Source organism: Rhinolophus sinicus, chromosome 3 (genome assembly GCF_057876585.1).
Source record: "Rhinolophus sinicus isolate RSI-liver-muscle chromosome 3, RSI-T2T, whole genome shotgun sequence".
Classification (NCBI taxonomy): domain Eukaryota; kingdom Metazoa; phylum Chordata; class Mammalia; order Chiroptera; family Rhinolophidae; genus Rhinolophus; species Rhinolophus sinicus.
In genome coordinates this window covers 101,672,299-101,694,212 of record NC_142503.1, presented here as the reverse complement: position 1 = coordinate 101,694,212, position 21,914 = coordinate 101,672,299, and the positions used below count along the sequence as shown (strand labels likewise).

At 45.1% G+C, this 21,914-nt stretch overlaps 1 protein-coding gene across 4 annotated transcripts in view; it reads right to left on the bottom strand.

Moving 5' to 3' along the window:
- Nucleotides 1-1,244: 1,244 nt before the first annotated feature.
- Nucleotides 1,245-21,914, bottom strand: part of SIN3A (SIN3 transcription regulator family member A) — a 63,901-nt gene continuing 43,231 nt past the window's right edge. For all 4 annotated transcript variants that reach the window (XM_019750986.3, XM_088796814.1, XM_074328298.2 and 1 more), the window contains exons 15-21: nt 20,424-20,997; nt 18,048-18,217; nt 14,475-14,648; nt 10,582-10,674; nt 9,631-9,725; nt 5,337-5,544; nt 1,245-3,160 (exon numbers count right to left, since the gene is read on the bottom strand). In XM_019750986.3, the coding sequence (XP_019606545.1) occupies nt 2,930-3,160; nt 5,337-5,544; nt 9,631-9,725; nt 10,582-10,674; nt 14,475-14,648; nt 18,048-18,217; nt 20,424-20,997 (1,545 nt within the window). In that variant the 3' untranslated portion in view covers nt 1,245-2,929. The remainder of the gene's footprint in view (nt 3,161-5,336; nt 5,545-9,630; nt 9,726-10,581; nt 10,675-14,474; nt 14,649-18,047; nt 18,218-20,423; nt 20,998-21,914) is intronic.

The following is a 21,914-nucleotide window of genomic DNA, read 5'->3' as shown; positions in this document are numbered from 1 at the left end:
ATCCCTAAATGGGAAGTTTGACTCTGTCCGGGAACCTAATGAGGCACGACAGACGCAGATCACGCAGCCTCAGCAGTAGCAAGCAGCAACCCTCTGGCCCTCCAGTCCCAGCCCCACCTCTGGCTCTGGCTGTCTCAAAAACCCTCGTCTGCTTAACGTGGAAAGAACTGGGGCTCCAGGGTGTTCAATAGGGAGGGTAGCACCCCAGTAAGCCCAGTAACCCCAGTAACCGCTGCTTCCTCTACTGTTTATAAATGACTGTCAGTCATCGCCAGAAACTCTAGCAAGATTGTAACTTGCGGTGCATATTAGTCATAGCACTGAAGACCCTCATAGAATACTATGTTTCACACCACAGGACTGACGAATTCAGAGAAACCGTAATGCCAGAAACACCTCAATTTTCACATTACCCTAGTAGTCCACTGGCAGCTTTTTCCCCCCTCCTCTGATTACCAGGGAGTTATCTATAAAACCATTAATAAGAAAAATATGTACACAGCATTAGCCCTGATATTTTAATGAAAATACTGACCAAGTCAAATTTACAACATTTCAAATGCAAATTACACGGAAAGGTGACTGAGTACAGAATATCAAACATGATTTAAAATAAAGATAACCTGCTATAATACAGGCTGGGTTCAGAGCTTGGAGCTCAGGCATCAGAAGGCAGGAGGGTTAAAAACGCTGCTTGTGAAAACCCTGGTTGTAGGTGAAGCCCCCCCCCCCCCCTTTTAGTTGCACTAGTAGACTGGGATTTTCTCCTGAACTGGCCCTGAAACCCTATCCTGACCTGCAAGCAGGTGCTCTGGACATAACTGTGCAGAGACAGCAACAGCTGGGGCCCCATCAGTTTCCCCTGTAATCCAAGTCAAGATGATCTTTTAGTTTTTAAAGGAGGGCGCAGCTCACAGTGGCCCATGCAGGGATCAAACCGGCAACCTTGGTGTTATGTATTAGCACCATGCTCTAACCAACTGAGCTAATTGGCCACCCCACATGATCTTTTTCTTGAGTGAGCAGAGGGGAATAGGTGAGTTATTGCTGAGAAAACCTGAAGATTTCCCCCTTCCCAATCAGTCTGTATCACTCTATCCCAAAGTTAAGACATTGCCCCAGCTTCACCCTAGACTCTCCTCCCAAAAGGCTCTTGTGCCACTCTACATTTCTGGGTTCACGGTCTCTTGTGTCATCTTCCCCCCCACCCCACCTCCAACACACAAACAAACAAACAAAAAATCTAAAATCATTAGTTTACCATGTATTTTGAAAGTCCAGAAACCAAAACTTTGTGGGGTTTTAGTGGTAGTGGTGGTGATTTTTAATTAAAAAGCAAAAACCACACAACACTTGGTTACTTACAACTATGACTAGGGTCATGGTTGCTAAAGGAAAATCCAGAAGTCCAGGCTGACCACACGTAAAAATCCTAATCACTCATGTCTGCCAGTTTAAATTTATGTAATTAAAAAAATATATATTCCATTTTCACTTGCTAATGAAATGTACCAAATCTGCTCCCTCCCAACCCCATTTATACCACACGCCTTATACACACTTCTTTGAAATACTGGTTTGGTATTTAAGTTGTTCACCCCCATTTCCAATAAGGGTAAGAAAAAATATAGAGAAATACAAACTATATAGCTGGACAACTTACACAAATATAAAGTATTTCCAAACAGTTGAAATAAGGGGTGGGGGGGAAACCATGTACTAAAAGAATGAAAATTTGGGATATTTTGACTTGAGACAAATACAAGTGACTGCTAACTATTTAAAGCAAAATCCTGTTGGTACCGTGGATAAGGAACTAAGACCAAATCCCTGCTTCACAACAGTTCTCCTCTGAGGACAAGGGACTTGGGTTGCAAGTTTATTCCTTAAGTAAGAACCAAGCTTTATTTATTTACAAAAAAAAAAAAAAAAAAAAAAAAAAGTTGGGGCAAGGGGGAAGACAAGTTTTACACAAAAGTACTACAACGGTAACTCCCTTTGGTAAAAAGTGTAATAAATGTCTTGTACATCTGTTCATAGGTACTAAATCTGAAGCCACATAGAACTATGGTACACAAGAAGCTAGAGCAGTTATGCTAGCACATCAAAGCATATTTCTTTTAATAAAAAATTGACAGTATGTACATTATTTACAAAAAAAAAGAAAAAATGAAGTTAAAAGTGTGTGTGTGTGTGAGAGAGAGAGAGGCTGGTGGATGGCACTAAGGTAGACTAGTAAAGAAGCAGGTACAAAACAGTTCCACGGGAGCTAAAAAGGATGACTGATTTGAACTTGTTGAGGCTGAAAACCAGAGGAGAGAGTAAAGGGAAGGTGGCAAGGGATTCGCCAGGAATCAGATCCACGAGATGATCAATTCTCAAGCCAAACCGCAGGTCCTGTATCAAATCTAGATGTGCTCGAGTGAGTGACCAGGAAAAGAATCAAATCCAGTTTTTTCCCCCTTTTGGGGGGAGAGGAGTAGTGACCATCAGTTACCACCCATCTAGGTGTTGAGTCCTCCCCCAGTCTGTTTGTCGATGCACGCCCATCAGTCAAGGTATGACCAGCACCTGGTTCCCTCAGCAAAGGTCAGGCCCCAGGAAACTCCAGTCTTAGCTCTGCTGGTGTGTGCACGCAAGCTGAGTGTCTCTGTGCTTGCATGGATTTCCTTCCCGTTCGGGCAGGATACTACCCAAAACCCCATGAGGAAAGTTCCAGCTCCAGCCGTGTAAGGTACCCATGTTTCTTACACATAGCCCACTTGATGCCAGGTTGCACCAGCCACATACAGGTCAGGTGGCCATGTCCCAGAGAGGCCCAGTGAGGCTTGAAAGGCATCTTCCTCATTTCTTCAGTGCATGTGAGGGCCCATGAACCCACCCCCACCCCACACACACCTCCCTCCAGTTATGTGCTCTGGCTCTGCAGTTACGGGGCTTTGAACACAGTGCCGTACTTGACACGGTACTTGTTAATGCTGACAAAGTGCAGGGTCTCTGTGTCACAGGTGGTGGTACAGGGCACCAGGCCCTCCAGCCCCTCACCCATGAGCCACTTGCTGGTCTCTGCTGCCATTTCACGGGGCACATGCTCCTTGGTCCATTTATCTACCCAGGCCTGGAACCTCTGATGGAGCCTCTTGCTTACACGCTCATGGGACTGCAAAATAGAACGAGGAAAAAACAATGAACTAGGACCAAAAACTCCCTTCAAATACAAAGCCCAATTTTCTCCTAAAGTAGCAAAGATGTGGGCTCAAGTCTCTGATACCACTGGTTAAAAACAAACGAACGAACAAACGATTGAATGAAAGAAAGAGAGACAGGAAGAAAGCAAGCAAGCAGGCAGACAATAAGAGATGTTCAAGAAGAGAACTGAAAGGTTAAGAACAGAACATGTAAGGAGTTAGAATCCATTAAGCCCCCAAAGAAATGCCAACTCAGGGTCTGGGCAGAAGTAGCTCAGCACTTCTGTTTCAGCATTCATTAGCATCACCTGGGCAACCTGAGAAACTACAGACTGCCTTCCATCTACCTACCTTTTAAAATCAGCATCCCAGCTGATTCTAATGTACCCCAAGTATGACCTAAGTTGCGGTACATTAGGTCGCACTTGGGGTACTGTTGGTCATTTCTATCAGCAGGGCACGCGCCACTAAGGAAGGCAGCGCACCACAGAAGGCTTCAGACCCACTCTCCCTTCAGAGCACCCCCACCCCACCTGGCACAGCACATCTCCAATGCAGGTTCACGTTCCTACCTATGCCACCATAAATATGTACTGGTGCCCACATGCAAGGCAGAGTAGGGGATAAGGATGGATGAGGGGCTGCCCAGTTCCCCAAACAATTTGAATCAGAAACATACAAACAACGCATAGCACCAGGAGAGAAGTACATTAAAGCGCCCCCCCAGCGTCTCCCAATGTTCTGTCGTCCTTGCACACACATCCAATTCAAAGCAGTGCTTGATCGGCCCCTCAAACCTGGCAACCCCTTTCTATTCACAGCTGTGCCCCCAAACTTCCCACTGACTCAAGCAAAACAAACAAAACCAAACTGCGAAGACCGCCAGGCATCGTCCTTGCCGCTCTCCTTCCTCTTCCCTCGGGTGCTGACCTAATCATTACCACATCCTGACAACTGCGCATCCGAATCACATCTCCAGTCTGTCTGATTCTCACAACTCCACTGCCACCCTTCTGCTAGCCCGTCAGCAGCACGTCTCACTTGGACAAAAGTAGTCCAACTCTGTGCTCACACTCAGTCCCATTCTCCTCAGAGTCCAAACCATGTCCCCCATGTACCTCAAACAAAATCCAAACCATGGCCTGTAAGACTAAGTACGTGGCCTCTGCCCACCCTTCCAACGTCACGCCTCCCACATTCCTATGGCTCCAGCCACACTGAGGGTTTTAGTTCCTCACACGTGCCAAGTCCTTTCCTCCCTCCCTTGCCTTGCACTTGCTTGTTTCCTCTGCCTAGAAAATACCAACCACCAACTCTTTACCAGGCTGGATCCTTGTCACTGTTCAGGCCTTCAGTGTCACCTCCTTAGAGAGGTCTCCCCCAATAAACGCTGGGCCTGCGTACTGGTTTCCCTTGGTCACTTCACCTAGTTTCTCTGTTGGTAGTGCGGATCACACTACCTTCTCTGCTCTATTTCATGACTGTCGTCCAGGGCCTGGCACAATCTCTGGTGCCTAAGTGCATCAGGAAGCCCTCACAATTGGGATAACGTGTGCGAGCAGGGCGGCCTCATGCAAGCAATACCACCTGCAAGTAAATGCTAGAAGGTGCCACCAGCCGTTATGGGTTCAACTGTGCTCCCCGCTCTCCAATTCACATGGTGACATCCTAACCCCCAGCACCTCAGAATGGGACCTTATTTGGAAGTAAGTCTGTTGAAGATATAATTAGTTTCGAGGAGGTCGTAGCTTGTAGGGTGAACCCATAATGCAGTATGACTGGCATCCTTTAAAAGGGGGAAATTGTGGACAGACAGGCACACAGGGAGAGCACTATGTGAGAAGGCGGCAGATATTCACAAGCCGCAGAATTCCAAAGGCCAGCACAGCGCCCGAGCCCAGGAGAGGCGGAAGATTCTCCCGGACAGCCCTTGGCAGGTCTGAACCCCTCTGCAACACCCCATCTCGGACTTCTGGCTTCCAGAACTCTGAGACAATACACTTTTGATTGTGTAGATCATGCACCTGTGGTACTGTGTCGCGGCATCAACAGACTAATACTCCTGCTTACTCAACAGTTCTCAAACGAAGTGGAGGTTTTCATAAAGGAAGAGCAAAGCCCTGAAGCCTTGGGGCCGCTGGGCCTCACCTGATGGGCCCGGAGCAGGGCAGTCCTCCGATACATGTAGTCCTCAGACTTGATCACATACACCATCTTGTAGGAGTTCAGCTTGAACCTACACTCCAGCTTATCCAGGCTATCCACATTCTCCATGCTCTTCTTGCTGTTGCCTTCCTTCCCTTCCTTTTCCTGCTGTTCTCGACCACGCTGGCACTTCCGGATCCTCCGAAGGTTCCTGCAAAGCAAAAAGCCCCGCAGGATGACAGCTCATCCACACAGACTCACACGACTCCTCCAGAAGAGTTTTCCTTATTGTGCGTTCATAGCACTCATCACAAATTTATTTACATACATATAAAAAGTGCCCAGTGGTGTCATTGTAACAAAATATTCAACTGCAGAGATACACAGAATAAAAAGTAGAAATCTTCAACCATGCCCTACCCCAATTTTTCAAACCCTACGTGCCTTGGCAGAGGTAGCGATTGTTAGCAGTCTTAAAACCTTCTAGGCCTCCCAAAATTAAATAAGCAGTCACTTGCTGTAGTTCTGCTTTTGGGATTTAAGAGACAAAATCAGATCACACTATAAATATTAACCTACTCTTCTCCACTTTTCACTGACTCTCATGCAGATGTTTTCATTTCACCGCACATAGATTTGTCTCCCTCTCTTTAATGGCTGCAGAGGAATGTGACGTAATTTAACCATTCCTTAACAGGAATCAATCAGGGCTCCTCCTCTGAACCACAGAGCACAGAAAATTATTTTAATACCTATTTTTTCAACTCTTCCATAGATGGTTCATTAACTAATGTTATTCTACATACACAGGAAAGAAGATAATTCACATCAGTGGATGCCTTGGTGCGTATTTAGAGCTTAATTCTCTCCAACAATGACCAGAGAAAGCTTAGATAGACAATTACATTGTTTCCAATACTTTGCCCTTAGAAACGTGCTGCTTCTATACATGTATTTCTGTAGGACAGCAGTTCTTTGGTCCAAGGACCCCTGGCAGTCCCAAGACCCTTTTCAGGTGGTTTGTGAAATCACAAATACTTTTATCATAGTACTAAAACATTATTTGCCTTCCCTTTTTATTTCATTAACATACACACTCGCAGTGCGAAAGTAGTGGAGAATAAAAATGCTGGTGGCAGCACCAAGCTGTCCTCAGAAACCGTGGTATCCTTCTTTCCAGGTACTGGCAATGAAAAAGAAAGCTGGGGGCTGGCCCGGTGGCTCAGGCGGTTAGAGCTCCATGCTCCTAACTCCGAAGGCTGCCGGTTCGATTCCCACATGGGTCAGTGCGGTCTCAACCACAAGGCTGCCGGTTCAACTCCTCTAGTCCCGCAAGGGATGGTGGGCTCCGCCCCCTGCAACTAAGATTGAACACGGCACCTTGACCTGAGCTGCCTCCCAGATGGCTCAGGTGGTTGGAGCGCGGGCTCTCAACCACAAGGTTGCCAGTTCGATTCGACTCCTGCAAGGGTTGGTGGGCAGCGCCCCCTGCAACTAAAATTGAACATGGCACCTTGAGCTGAGCTGCTGCTGAGCTCCTGGATGGCTCAGTTGGTTGGAGTGCATCCTCTCAACCACGAGGTTGCCGGTTCGACTCCCGCAAGGGATGGTGGGCTGTGCCCCCTGCAACTAGAAACAGGAAATGGCAACTGGACCTAGAGCTGATCAGCACCCTCCACAACTAAGACTGAAAAGACAACAACTTGACTTGGAAAAAAGTCCTGGAAGTACACACTGTTCCTCAATAAATTCCTGTTCCCCTTCCCCAATAAAATCTTTAAAAAAAAAAAAAAAGAAAGAAAGAAAGCTGGTTTCGAGGAAGAATGTCCTGGATGAAACTAAATTTTAAATGGGACCCCAATCCCTTAGTTCGCATGGTTTTAGTATGCTATGTGGTGAAATGGGAACCACACTGAAATACAGGACCCCTGAAGAAAGGCACTGAGTTTGCCTGAGCTGCAGACGGAGCACCAATTTTACCTGAAAGACAACTGACTAGACAGCTTGGGGTATCTGGTACACATTTGCCCAAAACTGAACAAGGGAGACTGGCACTTCAAGGGAAACAACTGCACACATCGTTGCCCATAGTAAGATTTAAGCTTTCAAGTAAAACTTTGGATTTTGGTACACCGGTACTTGCCGCAGTAAGCTAACAGCTTCCCACTATTTAAACATGTGTCTGATGAGGTCAATGGCAATACTAATAAATGTGATTTTTTTGGATATTGTAAAATGAAAATGTGTAAACATATGGTAGGTCTGCATAACTTAGTGAGTTACCATTTTCCGAAAAAACAATTGCATGAAGTTATACAGTCACGCGTGGAAAAAATTCATTCCAAGTACAAGATAAACAAATGGATTTTGATATTAACTATATGAAAAGCTCACTGATGTTTCACTGATACTGCAACTAACCTTTAAGAAACTACCACTCGAAGAGTTTTATTGTCCTATCAAAGAATATCCCCAATTATTTGAAAGAATATGAAAATAATTATTTTTCTAGCTACATATTTGAGGAAGGCCAGATTTTCTTCACATATTTCAACCAAATAACATAGTGGTAAATACTACCAGACATAATTCATATAAACAAAAGCTCAATCTCTAAGAGTGAAGGAATCTCAAGGCTAAAAAGACTGAGAACCGCAGCTCTGAGGCAATTAGAAGCCAAAGTGCCGTGGTGAAGGCCGCACACATTAACGCCCACTCCAGAGTGACCGCATCAATTCCTGGATTTCCCTAGCGCACATCAAAGTGCTCCCTTCTCTGTATTCTCTGAACACAGATTACAAAGCTTTTAAAACCTTGTGCCAACCTAGTGAGAAACACACGTATTTTTATTATACCGTTTCATAAACACGGAGACTAAGTCTGTTCTGTTTTGGGGCCTGGCAGAGCAGCTGCCCAAAGTCTGTGCCAGACATCAGTGACTGCAGGAGCCTAGAAGAGCCCTTCTGCTCACACCCCTTTACAAGTTCCCACTGGGGCGGAGTCTAATGATCCTGGGATAATACCGTGTTTCCCCGAAAATAAGACCTAGCTGGACAATCACGTCCAATGCGTCTTTTGGAGCAAAAATTAATGTAAGACCTGGTCTTACACTATAGTGTATTATATTTATTTTATATTATATTATATATTATAGAAGACCTGATCTTATAGTAAAATAATACCGGGTCATTAGAGGTGATTGTTCAGCTAGGTCTTATTTTGGGGGAAACATGGTACCTTTCTGGAAACATAAGGCATGAGATTCAATTCCAAACTTTTGGGAGGGAAGAAAGCCATTCTACTACAGCAAGACCTGTTTCCTACTTCTGAAACTCTTTTTCAACCTCAGAAAACCAGCATTTACAATCTGCCCTTATGTGGGAGTGGTGGGGAATTGAAAAGATGATCCCATAAAGAGTTAATAGAGTGGATGGCTGGTTGGCTTAGTGGTTGGAGAGCAGCGCTCATAACACCAAGGTCACCGGTTTTATTCCCACATGGTCCAGTGAGCTGTGCCCCCCCCCCCCCAACTAGATTGAAAACAATGACTTGACATGGAACTGATGGGTCCTGGAAAAACACACTGTTCCCCAATATTTCCCCCCCAAAAATTAAATAAATAAATAAATAAATAAATAAATAAATAAATAAATAAATAAAAATAAAAAGTTAGCAAAGTAGGCCTAAGACTGCTATCCTTTGAAAGGCCTGCTTATTAGGTTGTGTCCTTTGGCTGGGTGTTTGGATCTTGGATTTGGGGAGAGTCTCCATGTTCCCTAAATGGTAAGAGTTAGCTCACTGTATGTAAACGGTTTGTACAAAATAATATGGTTCATGCTGAAAATGTGCTTTCCTTCTGGAAGTCTGGAATTTGGGTACATGCTGGGCAGAGGTGCCCACATGACTAGCACCCAATAAAAAACCCTGGCAGACAGCATTTGAGATATGTAGTAGTAGTTTGCTGCTGGGGGAACCCTGAGTACTCTGCGTGACTCCACAGGAAGAGGGCTCTGGAACCGTGCGCCTGTTCCCGACTGGCTTGGCTTTGTGTCCTGTCACACATCCCTAGCCAACACACGGACAGTCACTGCGGGTTCTCTACAACGCTCACTTCCCTGATGCTTTGGCGTGGGCTCCAGGTAAGCTCCTGGTGTTAACAGCAACACAAGTAGCCTTGACTAGTGTCCAAAGCAGACAGAACAATGAATGGAGTACGTGACAAGCAAGAACCTGGAAGAAGTTTAAGGCTCTCGCAGCCTGCTCAGGTGCACAAGGATAGGTGACGTGGGCCACTCACCGTGGGAGAAACACTGGTTTCCGAGTGAGATGCTCACGAAGCTCAGGAGAGGTGGTGTCGGAATTCACGTACCGCTCCACGTAGTCTGACCAGCGCTAGGAGACGCGGGGAGAGCACAAACACTGAACTCCATCCTCATCAGGCAGCCTAGCAAATGCTACTGACTAAAATGTCTGAAACCCCGAAAATTTCAAGATCGAAAAAATTTCTTTCCATAATGACATGCTCGTTACTTGGTATTGGAACACAGCTTAAAAATTCTGTTAGACAGCAAAACCCAAAGTTTCTCTGAGATATTTAAGTGTTACCAAAAGTCATAAATGTGTACAAGCTGGCTCACTGACAAGTTTTAATTCCCCAAAGAGTGTTTTGTTAAAGAATACAATGATAGTGGCAAATGTATGAAAGTCAGTGTCTTTCACATTCAAATCTGGATTCTGGCATCTCTTTAAAAAATTGTAAAGATCTGGCAACCATTAGCCAGTCTTCCCACAAAAACAGTCTCCCCTCCATATACCCCAACACCACACATGGGGCTTGCCTCTCTCATTGACATTACCAGCCAGACCCAGCTGTGATAACCAGCTCACTCTGTCTGCTCTGTGGGGTTGTGAACTCCTGGCTTCATCTATCCCAATAAAAAGTAAACAAGACACAAAGAGTCCAGATGATACCAGGCAGACGGCAGCTCATTTGTTGTTTCTTATATTTCAGGATAAAAATAAGAACTGTGCCAGTCACGACACTGCCTCAGAGGAGATAGCTTTACCGAGAGCTAGATGAGACTGCCATCAACTGAATGTGTACCACCAGGCAGCCCTTCTATTGAGCTTAAGACATGGCAGGAAAGAGCTGTACTCTAAGCATCAGGCCCTGACGCTTACACAGGCCCGCGGCTGTCTTGGCCTTTGACAGCTCTCGGAGCAATTTCTGCAATATACTTGTCCATACCTCTGCTTCTACTGGGTCATCCGAGTTCTCCTCTTCTGTGTCCAATAGCTCAATGGTCAGTTGAACCTGGCCTTGGCTCTGAATGAACATAAGCTGCAAAAAGAAACTTGAGTGTAAACAAAAGACCATCTCCAAAGCTATACCCTACCTAGCTTCTCAAGGGGCGGGAGGTGGGGAGGCAATAAAGTTGTAAAGCTCTGCTCCAAAGGAAGAGATGAGGAAGGCACTCCAAAGCTCAGGAGGCTGCTGATCACAAAGGGAAAAGTTTAATGTTGCTACCAGCAAAATGAAGTGTTAGAGCAAAAAGCACCATGTTATGTTTCATATGTCTTCAATTAGCTAAAACAATAATCAATGTCAGTAAGAGTGCATTAAAAGCAGTTTGTTCATTAGGAAGAAATATGGTAAAGAAGAACTATAAAATGACAATGCCATTTCACTTGATAATTCCATTTCTAGGACTTAATACAAAGATTCAAACAAGTCCACAGTGGTTTAAAAAAAAAGAGAAAGAAAAAAAGGAGTAAGAAAGAAAAAAGGAACCCTCTCACACCAAGGTGAAGTGGAAAACATCAACATGACAGAGCAGCAACCGTATTTCCATGGCAAAGGAGTCACACCGCCTGGGGCAAGGAACACAAACACTGCCATAGGAAGTGATTGATATGCTATAGTGGTATCAGTCACTGGAAGTTCTGGAAATTCTCAGTTCTACTAATACTATTTGTGCGATTTTTTAAAAAGTCCACATTTAAAAGCAATACCGTGATAGAGGTAAAAAGCAAGTCATGTTGTGCACACAAAAAACTATCAAACGGTGATAGCACATGGAAGTCCCCTTTCAGAGCCCCTGGATACCCAAAGCCCTCATCCTCAGGGCTTGCTGCGGACAAGATCACTACTCAAATCACATAGGAAGATACTAGAAGGAAGCTTGAGAACCATTTATTTCTACTTCTTAGGTTTACACAGGGAAAAACCTAAAATTCAGAGTTCTGATTTCTCAAGGGCACACAGCCAGTCAGTAAGCAAACAGGACCAGAAGCCAGTTATGGTTCCTAGTGCTCTTCTGGAGAAGCTTTAAAAATTCCTATCTGTTAGTAAAATTTAAAACATGGCAAGAACATCTCTCTGTCTCTGTCTCTCTCCCAAAATCGATTTGGAAAAAACTGCCCCTAGGAGTTTGCTAACTGCCCTACACCTAGGACGACCTATAGTACAGACTGGTCCTACCGTTCTAAGGAAATCTCCCTTCAAAGTGACATTAAACAGATATGCTTAAAACCGAACTCAATTTCACCGCAGCAGGCTCGCTCCTTCTCCTGCTGCTGGTCTCGTCAGGCCCTGCCCACATGTGCGCCCAGCACTCTCACCTCTGGAACGGCTGTCCAAGTCTCGACTAGCCGCAGTATTACACTGCCCACACCCATCACCCAAGTTTGGTAACTGCCTCCAGTGGTGCACGCCCCTCTGGCCCCTCCACTACTCCTTCCTCCGTGCTACCAAACTGACCTTCCTGAAAGCTCAAATCCAGGGGGACAGTTGGCCCTTACTAATGCCTCACTGCTCACCCACCACAAGAAACCCGAACCATGTCCTCAGTGTGGCTGTAAAGCTCCTCTACCATTTGGAGTCCCCTTCTACACAGCCCCTCGGCCAGCACCTGTACTTCATTCACTCAACACAGTCACTGGATGTCTACTATTTATCAGGCAGGGGCACACTCAGAAAAGAACATGGTTTCTGTTTTGGAGCAGCTCAATTTAGTACTGGAAACAGGAATATAAACAACTGTATTTACACTAGAACTAAGTAACTACAAAGGTACTGTATTTTAGACATGAAGAATATGCTGTGAGAACAAACATTTCCTCCTCAGTGAGCTGAAAAAGATTTCACTTCACTGAAGTGACACTCAGCTGGACACTGAAGGTCTAGAGGAAGACTAATGAGTTTTAGACAAATTATGACAGAGAGAAACATTTTAGTAAGCACATAAAAAGAACCCCACCCCCACCCCAAGAGGTGAAAGACATGACTAAGCAATACACAGAAGAGGGTGAAAAAAAGGGCAACAGTAGGAAATGGGGAAATGTGAATTTAAATAACATAATTTTCTAACCATCTAACTGGCGAAAATAAAGAAGTTTGATAATACCGAGTGACTAAGGATGATGCGATAAATGCTCTTATGAAAGTGTACACTGGTATGTGTAGCCTAACAGTTTGAAGAGTGAAATGGTAATATCCATTAAAATTAAAAATTTAAAATATGCATACCCTTTTAACCACTTAATTTCACTTGTTTGTCTCTACCCTAGACAAATACTAACAAGCACACAAAAACACAAGTATAAGAAAATGCATTCAATGTAGCGCTATTTGCGGTAGTAGGAAAATGGGAATAGTTTAAATGTTTATACATAAGGGAATGATTTTTTAAAATACATGGTACATTCATACTATTATGACACAGCAGTTGAAAAAAATAAACTGGATCTACATAAACCAAAATAGAGCAATTCTAAGACATATTAGGTGAAAAAAGCACGATGTAGAATATACACGGTCTAATATCATTTATTTCTAAATATACACACATATGTATGTATATATAATAAATGCACAGAAAAGGGTCTGAATGGACAGAGAGAGCTAAACATGCCTGATTTTTTCAAAGCAGTACAGAATGTGCACAGGAGAAATAAAGGGCGAGGAGGCTGGAGTCTGGGGCGGGGGTGGCAGGGGCTCTGAAGGGCTGCTTACTCTGAGCTTAGTGGTCACACTATTAACGTTTACTCTGAGGAAACACTTTCAAGACAAGGATCACTTGGTGACACAACTGTCCTGCTTACTAAACAAGCCTTTGCTCCTGCTATTCTCTCTGCCACTCTGACAACTGTTCTTACCTACTATAGGGTCTGTCCATTTCTTCACAGGCCCTCACCAACAGTTTCATATGCTGTTAACTCACTGTGGGTAGGGATGGTAATTCTGTTCACCATTGAAAGTAAACACGCAGTAAACTCAAAATAAACACTTACATTAAATCTTTCTACTAGGCCAAGTATAAACCTGAACCTGTCTTCCTAAATACATACAAGCTTTGTTTACCTATACACATTTATTACACAGCTACAATCATAGTATTTTATTTGCGTCAGTATTCTTATAATTTATAATTAACTTTAAAGGACTGCAAAATATGCCATCCAGTATTCACACAATACCACCCCCATAGTGGGAAGAACGTCTAGATTGTTTCCACACATGCTTTTCAAATTAGCGATTACAATGGTGGAAAACTGGAAACAACCTAGATGTCAAACCAGAGAGGTATAATTCTCTACAAAATGAAATATCAGAGTCACAAAAAGATGCTGAAGGCTGAGGTGTTGTTAATTGAGCAAAATAAGTTACACAACACTGTCTAGTATAATATAATCTCTTTCAAAATATTTACAAGCATAGAAAAGTCTAATAATGTCATCAGTGATTATTTCTGAGAAGAATTGTAGGTAACTTTTTTTCTGCATTTCCTATTTTTTCTACTGTGATAAAGGATTACATTTATAAACATTTTAAGACAATATACTTACAAAGTTCTATCCTATGAAAAAATGTTCAAAGAAATAAAGCAGGACAGAAAATTGTAAAAATCATATATAACTAATTTTTTTCAAAGGAAAAGTAACAGACTGTGCTTGGGAGACTTTACTTCTACTTTTCTGTATTCGTGTATTTCCTCAGTGAGCTCACAGGAACTCGGAGGTGTTCCGGGAGTGGCATCACTGGGCAAAGCACCCATATGGTATGGCTCTGACTGCTGGTGGAGACGGTCCCAACTACGCACACTGTCACCACCAGTCCTTCACTGCACAAGTGACTCTCACCTTAAAGCAGTTCTCATCCGACATGAGCTGCTCTGCCTTCCGCTGATACGCTGACTCCAGGAGATTCCTCGAGGTCTGCGTGTTCAGCTGGCCTCCAGTGGCCCCGTTGTTATTTTCTGCCAGGTATAGGTCAGTCACCTGTACACAGATCTCATCACTCACGATGTGCTGCAGCTGGAATCAAGCAAAGGCAAGGTGCCAGTGAACCAAGAAGACTCTTGTCCCTGTCACACAGTTAACCTTCCTCTAACAGGTCCTGTCACTCAGCTCAGAAAGGTTTTTTGGGTTGGTCATTTAAAAAAATCAATCACACAAGACCACTATTTTATTTTCTTGGAGAATAACCAAGCCAGAATATTCAACCATATCACTGGTCCATGAGTAAAACTTTCATACCTATTTAAGGGCAAAACCACAGGCAAGTCAGGGAAACGTGCTGCTTATTTAAAGTTCTAAAGAACTTGAAAAATATTTTTACGTGACATGGCTTCCTATTTTTATGGCACTTATTTACCATTTACAATTTGCTTTCATACATACTCTCTTTTGATCCAGACAACTGTACTGGGAAGAGATTGCAGAGGAGTGACCTATTACACACGAGATAAATTTACACATTAGATGAGAAAACTCGGTGTGTGTCAAGGAGCCTTAGAAACCAGTCTGTATTTTCAGCCCTTGTACAAAGTCTGAAACTCAAGAGGTATTTAAGAAGCTGTTCCTGAATTAACTGTCCCGGGGCACTCAGCTGAAGGAGCAGAGTTAGGACTAATATTCGAGCTCCATGATGCCAGGCCGATATTCTTTCTAACACCCCATCTATTTTCCTACATCTGATATGTAGGAAACGATCAGATTAGATAGATTTACAACTATCTTATCAAACTATCTGGTAACTAGAAAGTCGAATCAGAGTTTCTTTCCATGGTCATGGATATTTCTATTGTGAAATAAAAACTCCCTCAAATGAAATTATCCATCAAAATGCCAGAGCATGTAAAAAACAAGATACAAGAAGCAAGCAAAAATTTCAATGCAATATCAATTTGTCTATTTTCCGTTAAAATTCTCATAACCATTAAGCCATTCTAGTTTTAGGAAGACACATTCTTTTTGAAGTACTATTAACTACGAAAATTATTTATTTTTAATATTTAAAAAAGTCTTAAATGACAAATATTTGTAGATAAACGGACACAGTGAGAGGTCAGAAGGTAAGTGATTTGACGGTGGCAGGAAAGCCAACAACTGGAGATGGCTGAATAAATTACAATCAGTCCAGACAATGGATACTAATGGACAATTAAAATCATGCTTATAAAGTGGTAACACAAAGAAAAGCTTAAGATACGGTGTTTCAGGGAGAGAAAAAGTAGTGTTAACAAAGTATATCCAAAGCCTGGTATCCACCATGTAGACCAGGTCACTGACTCTCCACCCACGTCCTCTTTCTTGGGACATGTGGGCCCGTCTAGTCTTTGGAAAGGGCAGCACTGTAACTATCCCAGCGACAACTAGACAACTGCAACCTGAAGCTGGCAGATTCTTGCTACTACCAATGTGAAATGTCACAACGAGTGTGCCTAGCAGACAGAGGAGCGTCTGGATGGGAGGTCAGGTAGCGCTGGGACCAGAGGCACTGCCGAGGTAAGCCGAAGCCTCAGGGGCAGAGAAAAGCATGAGAATGAGCAGACATCCAGAAGGCAGGCATGCAGGCAAGGGAAAAAAACATCCCAATGCAATCCCTACGTGGTTGGGCATATTTTGAGTTCTGTACTAGAGGTGAGACCACCTACAGTAATCTTAAGACAAATCCCTCTTAAACTCGTTTGGAAATGGTAAGATAAATGAGTGGCTTGACCTTGAATTGTATATTCTATCTCTAGTCAGCAATGAACTCTGGGAGAACACCAAACGAACTGAGAGAAGATAAGTCACCAACTGAGGGGTTAAGATGAAAACCATGAACATATGTTTTAAAAACACTGAATTTGGGTTTCTGGATAAAACCCGTTTCCATAAAAAGACTAGACATGATGTATTATTGACTCAAAATCATAACCAGGTGCTCCTAGTAAATGGACTAATTATATCTATTGTTTCAAAAACCAACCTCAGCTTATAAAAAGTTCCTTTTAGGGCGGCCGGATGGCTCAGTTGGTTAGAGCGCGAACTCTGAACAAGGCTGCCGGGTCAATTCCCGCATGGGAATGGTGGGCTGCGCCCCCTGCAACTAAAGATTGAAAACGGCAACTGGACTTGGAGCTGAGCAGCCCTGGAGAAGCACACTGTCCCCCAATATTCCCCAACGGGAAAAAAAAAAAGTTCCTTTTATTGAATTCATAGTAGTTGTGCTGGAAGTATGAAAGACAACTTCTAGCTATAGCAGCAGCAAACTTATAAGCAGAAACATAAGCACATGGCAACTTTCAGAGGATGTTAACTGAGATTAGTCTCTCAAAAACTATAACCAGAACTAACTGCATCCATCCAGTGATTTCTGTCAGTCACCATACAGACCGCTTAAGGGAAGCCCTAAAAATTCTTCAACTTTCAAGTTTAACAAAACTGCCTGACAACTTCTGTGAAGATGCGAAAATTCAGTCACGTGAAGTGTTCTTACTTGACTCAGCAGATCCTGTGAGAGAGATGCAGAGCCATGCGTCCTTTCAGATTCGAGGCAAAAGCATGGGCACTCTGCAAATGATTCCACATTTTACACCAAGGAAGCACTGAGCAACAACAAGCTTTCTTTATACCATGGCAATGTACACTCTAGAAGTAGAATTTTTTTTTCAGGTTTTCACTTTAAAGAAAGTAATGCACAGGTGTGGTCTCTTTGGGGGCCGACTGGGAGAAAGACAAATCAATAATGCAAGTGTCTTGATACTGAACATTGACAGGTGACCTTTTCCAAATAAAGAAGCCGTCCCTCAAAAATCAATCAATCAATCAATCAATACAATTAAAAACATTTTTTAAAAAGCAGTGCATCAACAACAGGCTGCCTTCAGGAGTTCAGAACTCAAGGCAACGGAGCAGAGGAGCGGAAACCTGACTGACTATTCATGCTCTCTGCTATGAAGTTATTGCTGTTGTAGAGAACATGTTTACAGGCTCCCAGGGTGCCCCAGGAAAACACCACAAACCTAACTCAGAGGGAACCTCAGATAGTAAGGTGGGCAATGTATTGTAAAAGATGGTATGTGAAACCTTCCTATAAAAAGAACTTCAAATATTAAACAAGGGAAGTATGACAATTACCAGCATCTACAGAAGCTGAAAGCTCTCCCCACACCCAGAAGACAAGGGAAGGGCCAGGCCAGTGTGGGCTCCACAGGTGGCCAGCACACAGGGGCAGAGCGCCAGGCCTGGGGGCTCAGAGCTGGGAGGGGGCGCACTCTGAGCAAAGCCGGGGTCAGTGCTGTGGCAGAAGTACTGCCCTATGGTTGCCAGTGGAAACGACAGCCCATCATCTCCCCCCCACCCAAGCACTCGTCACCCACAGGGCTATGAACCTGCCATCGGGCCTGCTCCCTCGGGCAGGAAGGCGTCCTGCCTGCCGGCGCTCACCTGCCGGACGATGCTCTGGATGAGCTTGTCCATGGTGAAGGCGATGTAGGCGTGGATGGTGAACATCTCCCGCAGCGAGTCCTCGTACTGGGACGAGTCGATGTTGCCGTCCAGCAGGCTACGCACCATGTCCAGGAAAGCCGGGTAATAGTCCTCCACATCCACGTCCACTGCGGGAGAGGGCAAAGCTGAGGCTCCGCTGCTGGGCGGCGCAGGGAGCAGGCCGGGCGGGCCGCAGCGCGCTCAGCAGCACCGGGAGGACCAACCCTCGGGGATTGCACATCCCCCCTCAACCAGCTGCGTAGACGAAACCCGACCGGTGGCCGCAGCCCCCAGCGCAGCCCCCCGGAGTGACTGCGCCATGACCAGCGGCTTCTCCCTGACAAGCCACAAAGACACTTACTGCCAGCTTGACTGGCTCTGCGTAGGAGCACAAACTATCCCGGGGAACAGGTCTCCTCCGAAGGCTGGTGGCCCGTCTGCTAAGAGCATTCCTGACATGGGTCACAGCCCACAAAGCTCTTCCAGTGACGCACAGAGTGCAGACAGGGTGACTGTTACACTGGGCCACCTGTCGGGAACTGAACAACCAGTGCTAGAATAATGACACCATCTCCATCTGTCCAAGTCCTGCGTAACGACCGATTGCGACGCTCACTCCACAACTACATGGAACAGTCTGTACTCAATGCCCAGGAACCACTCTGCCACCAGCGAGAACCTTACCGGCTGTTCCTGAGACACGGGAAACTGGCAGGGGCACAGGACTGGTGAAAGGACTGCCTTTGGCGCACTAAAGGAAAAGCAACTACATGAGGCTCAAAGCTGGGCACATCTGGTCTCGGGCTGGGCTGGCAAGCAAGGCAGTGGCAGGAGGGGCTGCTGGGGTTGGTTACGCTGCTTCTTGATCTAGGTACTGGGACCACTCCAGAGGTGTGTTTACTTTGTAAAAGTTCACTGAGCCATACAATTTGGAGCTGTGTACTTTCCGATGCATGTGTCAGTTTCAATAAAAAGTTCACTAAAATTAAAAAAGTTACAAAAGGGACTCTATCACTGACATTTGGCTCCCCGCTTCTAAAGTCTATACAGGGGCCAAGGCTGAGGGTAACAGCCTGCTTAGCTGCAGTGGGACAGACCCCGTGAAGGCGGCTACACAGGACGGCCACTGTTCCAAAGTGGCAGCTGCTTGTGTTGCATCACAGACTGTCACCTCGTTCAGAGCTACACACAGCACCAGCTGTGCAGGTGCCGTGAAAAGGTGTGGTCAGGCCAGAATAAAGCTCCAAGTGCATAGCACGGACTCCGGCACACGAGCTGAGACCAATGTGAAGTGCCATTACCACTCAAGACCACACTGTGTAAGCTCACACCAAGGGAGGTCGGTGGTCATGCCAGGGTGAGGCCATTTCTCTCATTCCTACCCATGCAGGTGGAACCACCACACTAAGGTCCAAAAGCCGTCTCTCTCAAGCTTGAGTTAATATAGATAAAGGCTTTTAGACTTAATTCCCAGTGTCATTAGCTCTTCAACAGATAGAAGGCTGGGGCTACACATGGTCTTCTTACAACAGCAACAGTTAAAAAAACAAACATAATAATAATGATTTGCTCCACAGCTTGGCTGTTTCCTTAAGAGCACAGAAAAAAGGCTTCATGAAAAAGTTTTTGGCCCACAACTCAAATACTGAACAGTTACTTAGAAGTAGGTGGCCCATAATTACTTAGCGCACAAGGTGGCTTCCTCAACCCTTATTCCTTTTCCTTTTCCCGAGTTCTCTATCTTCATCACTGATTTGCCGGTTCTGCAGTCTCATACTACCTCGAGTTCCAATCTCCTCTCCATAACCTATCTCTGTTTATTAGGCACTAGTCACAAACCCCTCTGGTTAAAGAGAAGTTCTACCTAAACACATCAGAAAATTCACACCAGTCTTAGGCATGAACCACCAGGAATTTGCGTCCTGTCATGGAGTGGAAACATTGCCCTTCAGTCCCTCTTCGCCTTTAAAACCCTCTGCAATAACCCAGGGACCCGCCTCTGGGAAACTGACAGCGCTGACACCCCACCCCGTCACTTCCCCGGAGTCCGAAGGATCAGCCACTGAGTGTCCAGAATCCAAGCACCGCACAGGGCGCTGCGCATCTTTTCTCCCCTTCTCCCAACCACCCCGCAGGGCAGCAGGCAGCACCCCCACTTAGTCCATAGGTTCAGAGCGTTTAAGTAAGAGCACACGACTGGTAAGTCGCAGAGCTAGGATGTGACCCCCTGAGGCCTGTCTGTGCCCCACGTATAAAGGAAGCAGTCAAGAGTCTAATAGGCCCTGAGGTCCTCAACTCCTCACTCCCTCTGGAAACAACAGCCCAGGCACTCACTAGGTTCTTTGAGACGAAGCTGGATGGCAGGGCTGTCGCTTTTGTCTCGCTTTATGCCCAGCACTTCCCGTTCCCACTCTCGCTCTCGGTTTTCCTCTTCGATCTGCCGTTCTGCTTGGGAACAAATCCGCAGGAGCCTGAGGCAGAGAATCTGGTGCAGCCGCATGAAGATATACCAGTTGTTGTTCACATAGAAGAGATTGTACACTTCATCCATCCCTCTGAGCTTCTGCGCTGCTGTGTTACTAAACAGCAGCTTGGACTTTGGGGGGCTGCCTCCAACGCCGTTGTGCTTCTTAGCTGCTCCTGTGGCTTCGTCCACATCCATCTCCTCTTCTTCCTCTTCTTCCACATCTGAGAGATCACCCCTCTGAGCAAAGAGCAGGTCTGGAATGAAATGGTGCATGATTTGCTTGATTTTGTACTTGTCCTCCTTCTGAATGCCTGTCTGCCTCTTCACGTGGTGGATGATCAGAGCCGCGGCGTCCTCCAGGATCTGTTTGTCTTCATAGGCCAGCGAGAGGTGCGGGCCAACCGGCACACCAGCATTCTCCTCCGTGGCCTGCTCTTGCCGCTACCAGGAGACAGACACAAAGGGTTAAGTGCCGTATGGACAGCAACAACAGCGTGAGACCACACCAACAGTCCAGTCCTTTAGTAACCACAGCAGCTAGGATTCCAATCCCAAACCTCCAGAAACAATAAGGTAATATGGAAGATGTGGTTTGATACCAAAATGGTACCTGCTAGACTTTAAAGACTTATAGGGGACAATGGGACAGAATTGGGACCATATTTTAAAACTGTGGATTAGCATTTATGGAGGATACACTATGAGATCTGGGATTTACTTTAAAGTATTTCTGGGTGGGAGTGCAGAGGTGTAAGATGTAATAGCAGTGGCAAACAGGAGTCAATGTTTAAGTTTACATAAGAACTAATTTTACTATTCTCTCCCCTTGTCTATATTTGACATTTCCACAATAAAGTTTTTTAAGAAGTGAAGATCAAACTACTTCTAGGAACTTTTCTTTTTTTCTTTTTTTTTAAAGATTTTATTGGGGTAGGGGAACAGGACTTTATTGGGGAACAGTGTGTACTTCCAGGACTTTTCCAAGTCAAGTTGTTGACCTTTCAATCTTAGTGGTGGAGGGTGCAGCTCAGCTCTAGGTCCAGTTGCCGTTGTTAGTTGCAGGGTGCAGAGCCCACCATCCCTTGCGGGAGTCGAACAGGCAACCTTGTGGTTGAGAGCCCGCACTTCAACCGAGCCATCTGGCCACCCAGGAGCTGAGCGGCAGCTCATTGACTTCATTCTAGTTGTGGAGGGCGCAGCTCGCTGGCCCATGTGGGAATCAAACCGGCAGCTCCGTTGCCTAGAGTTCGCGCTCTAACGAACTGAGCCACCCGTCTGCTCCCGGAACTTTTCAATCACAGTGCATTTATGTTTTTATCCACCACCTAATTCTATGAACTCAAAGAAAGCAGGATTAA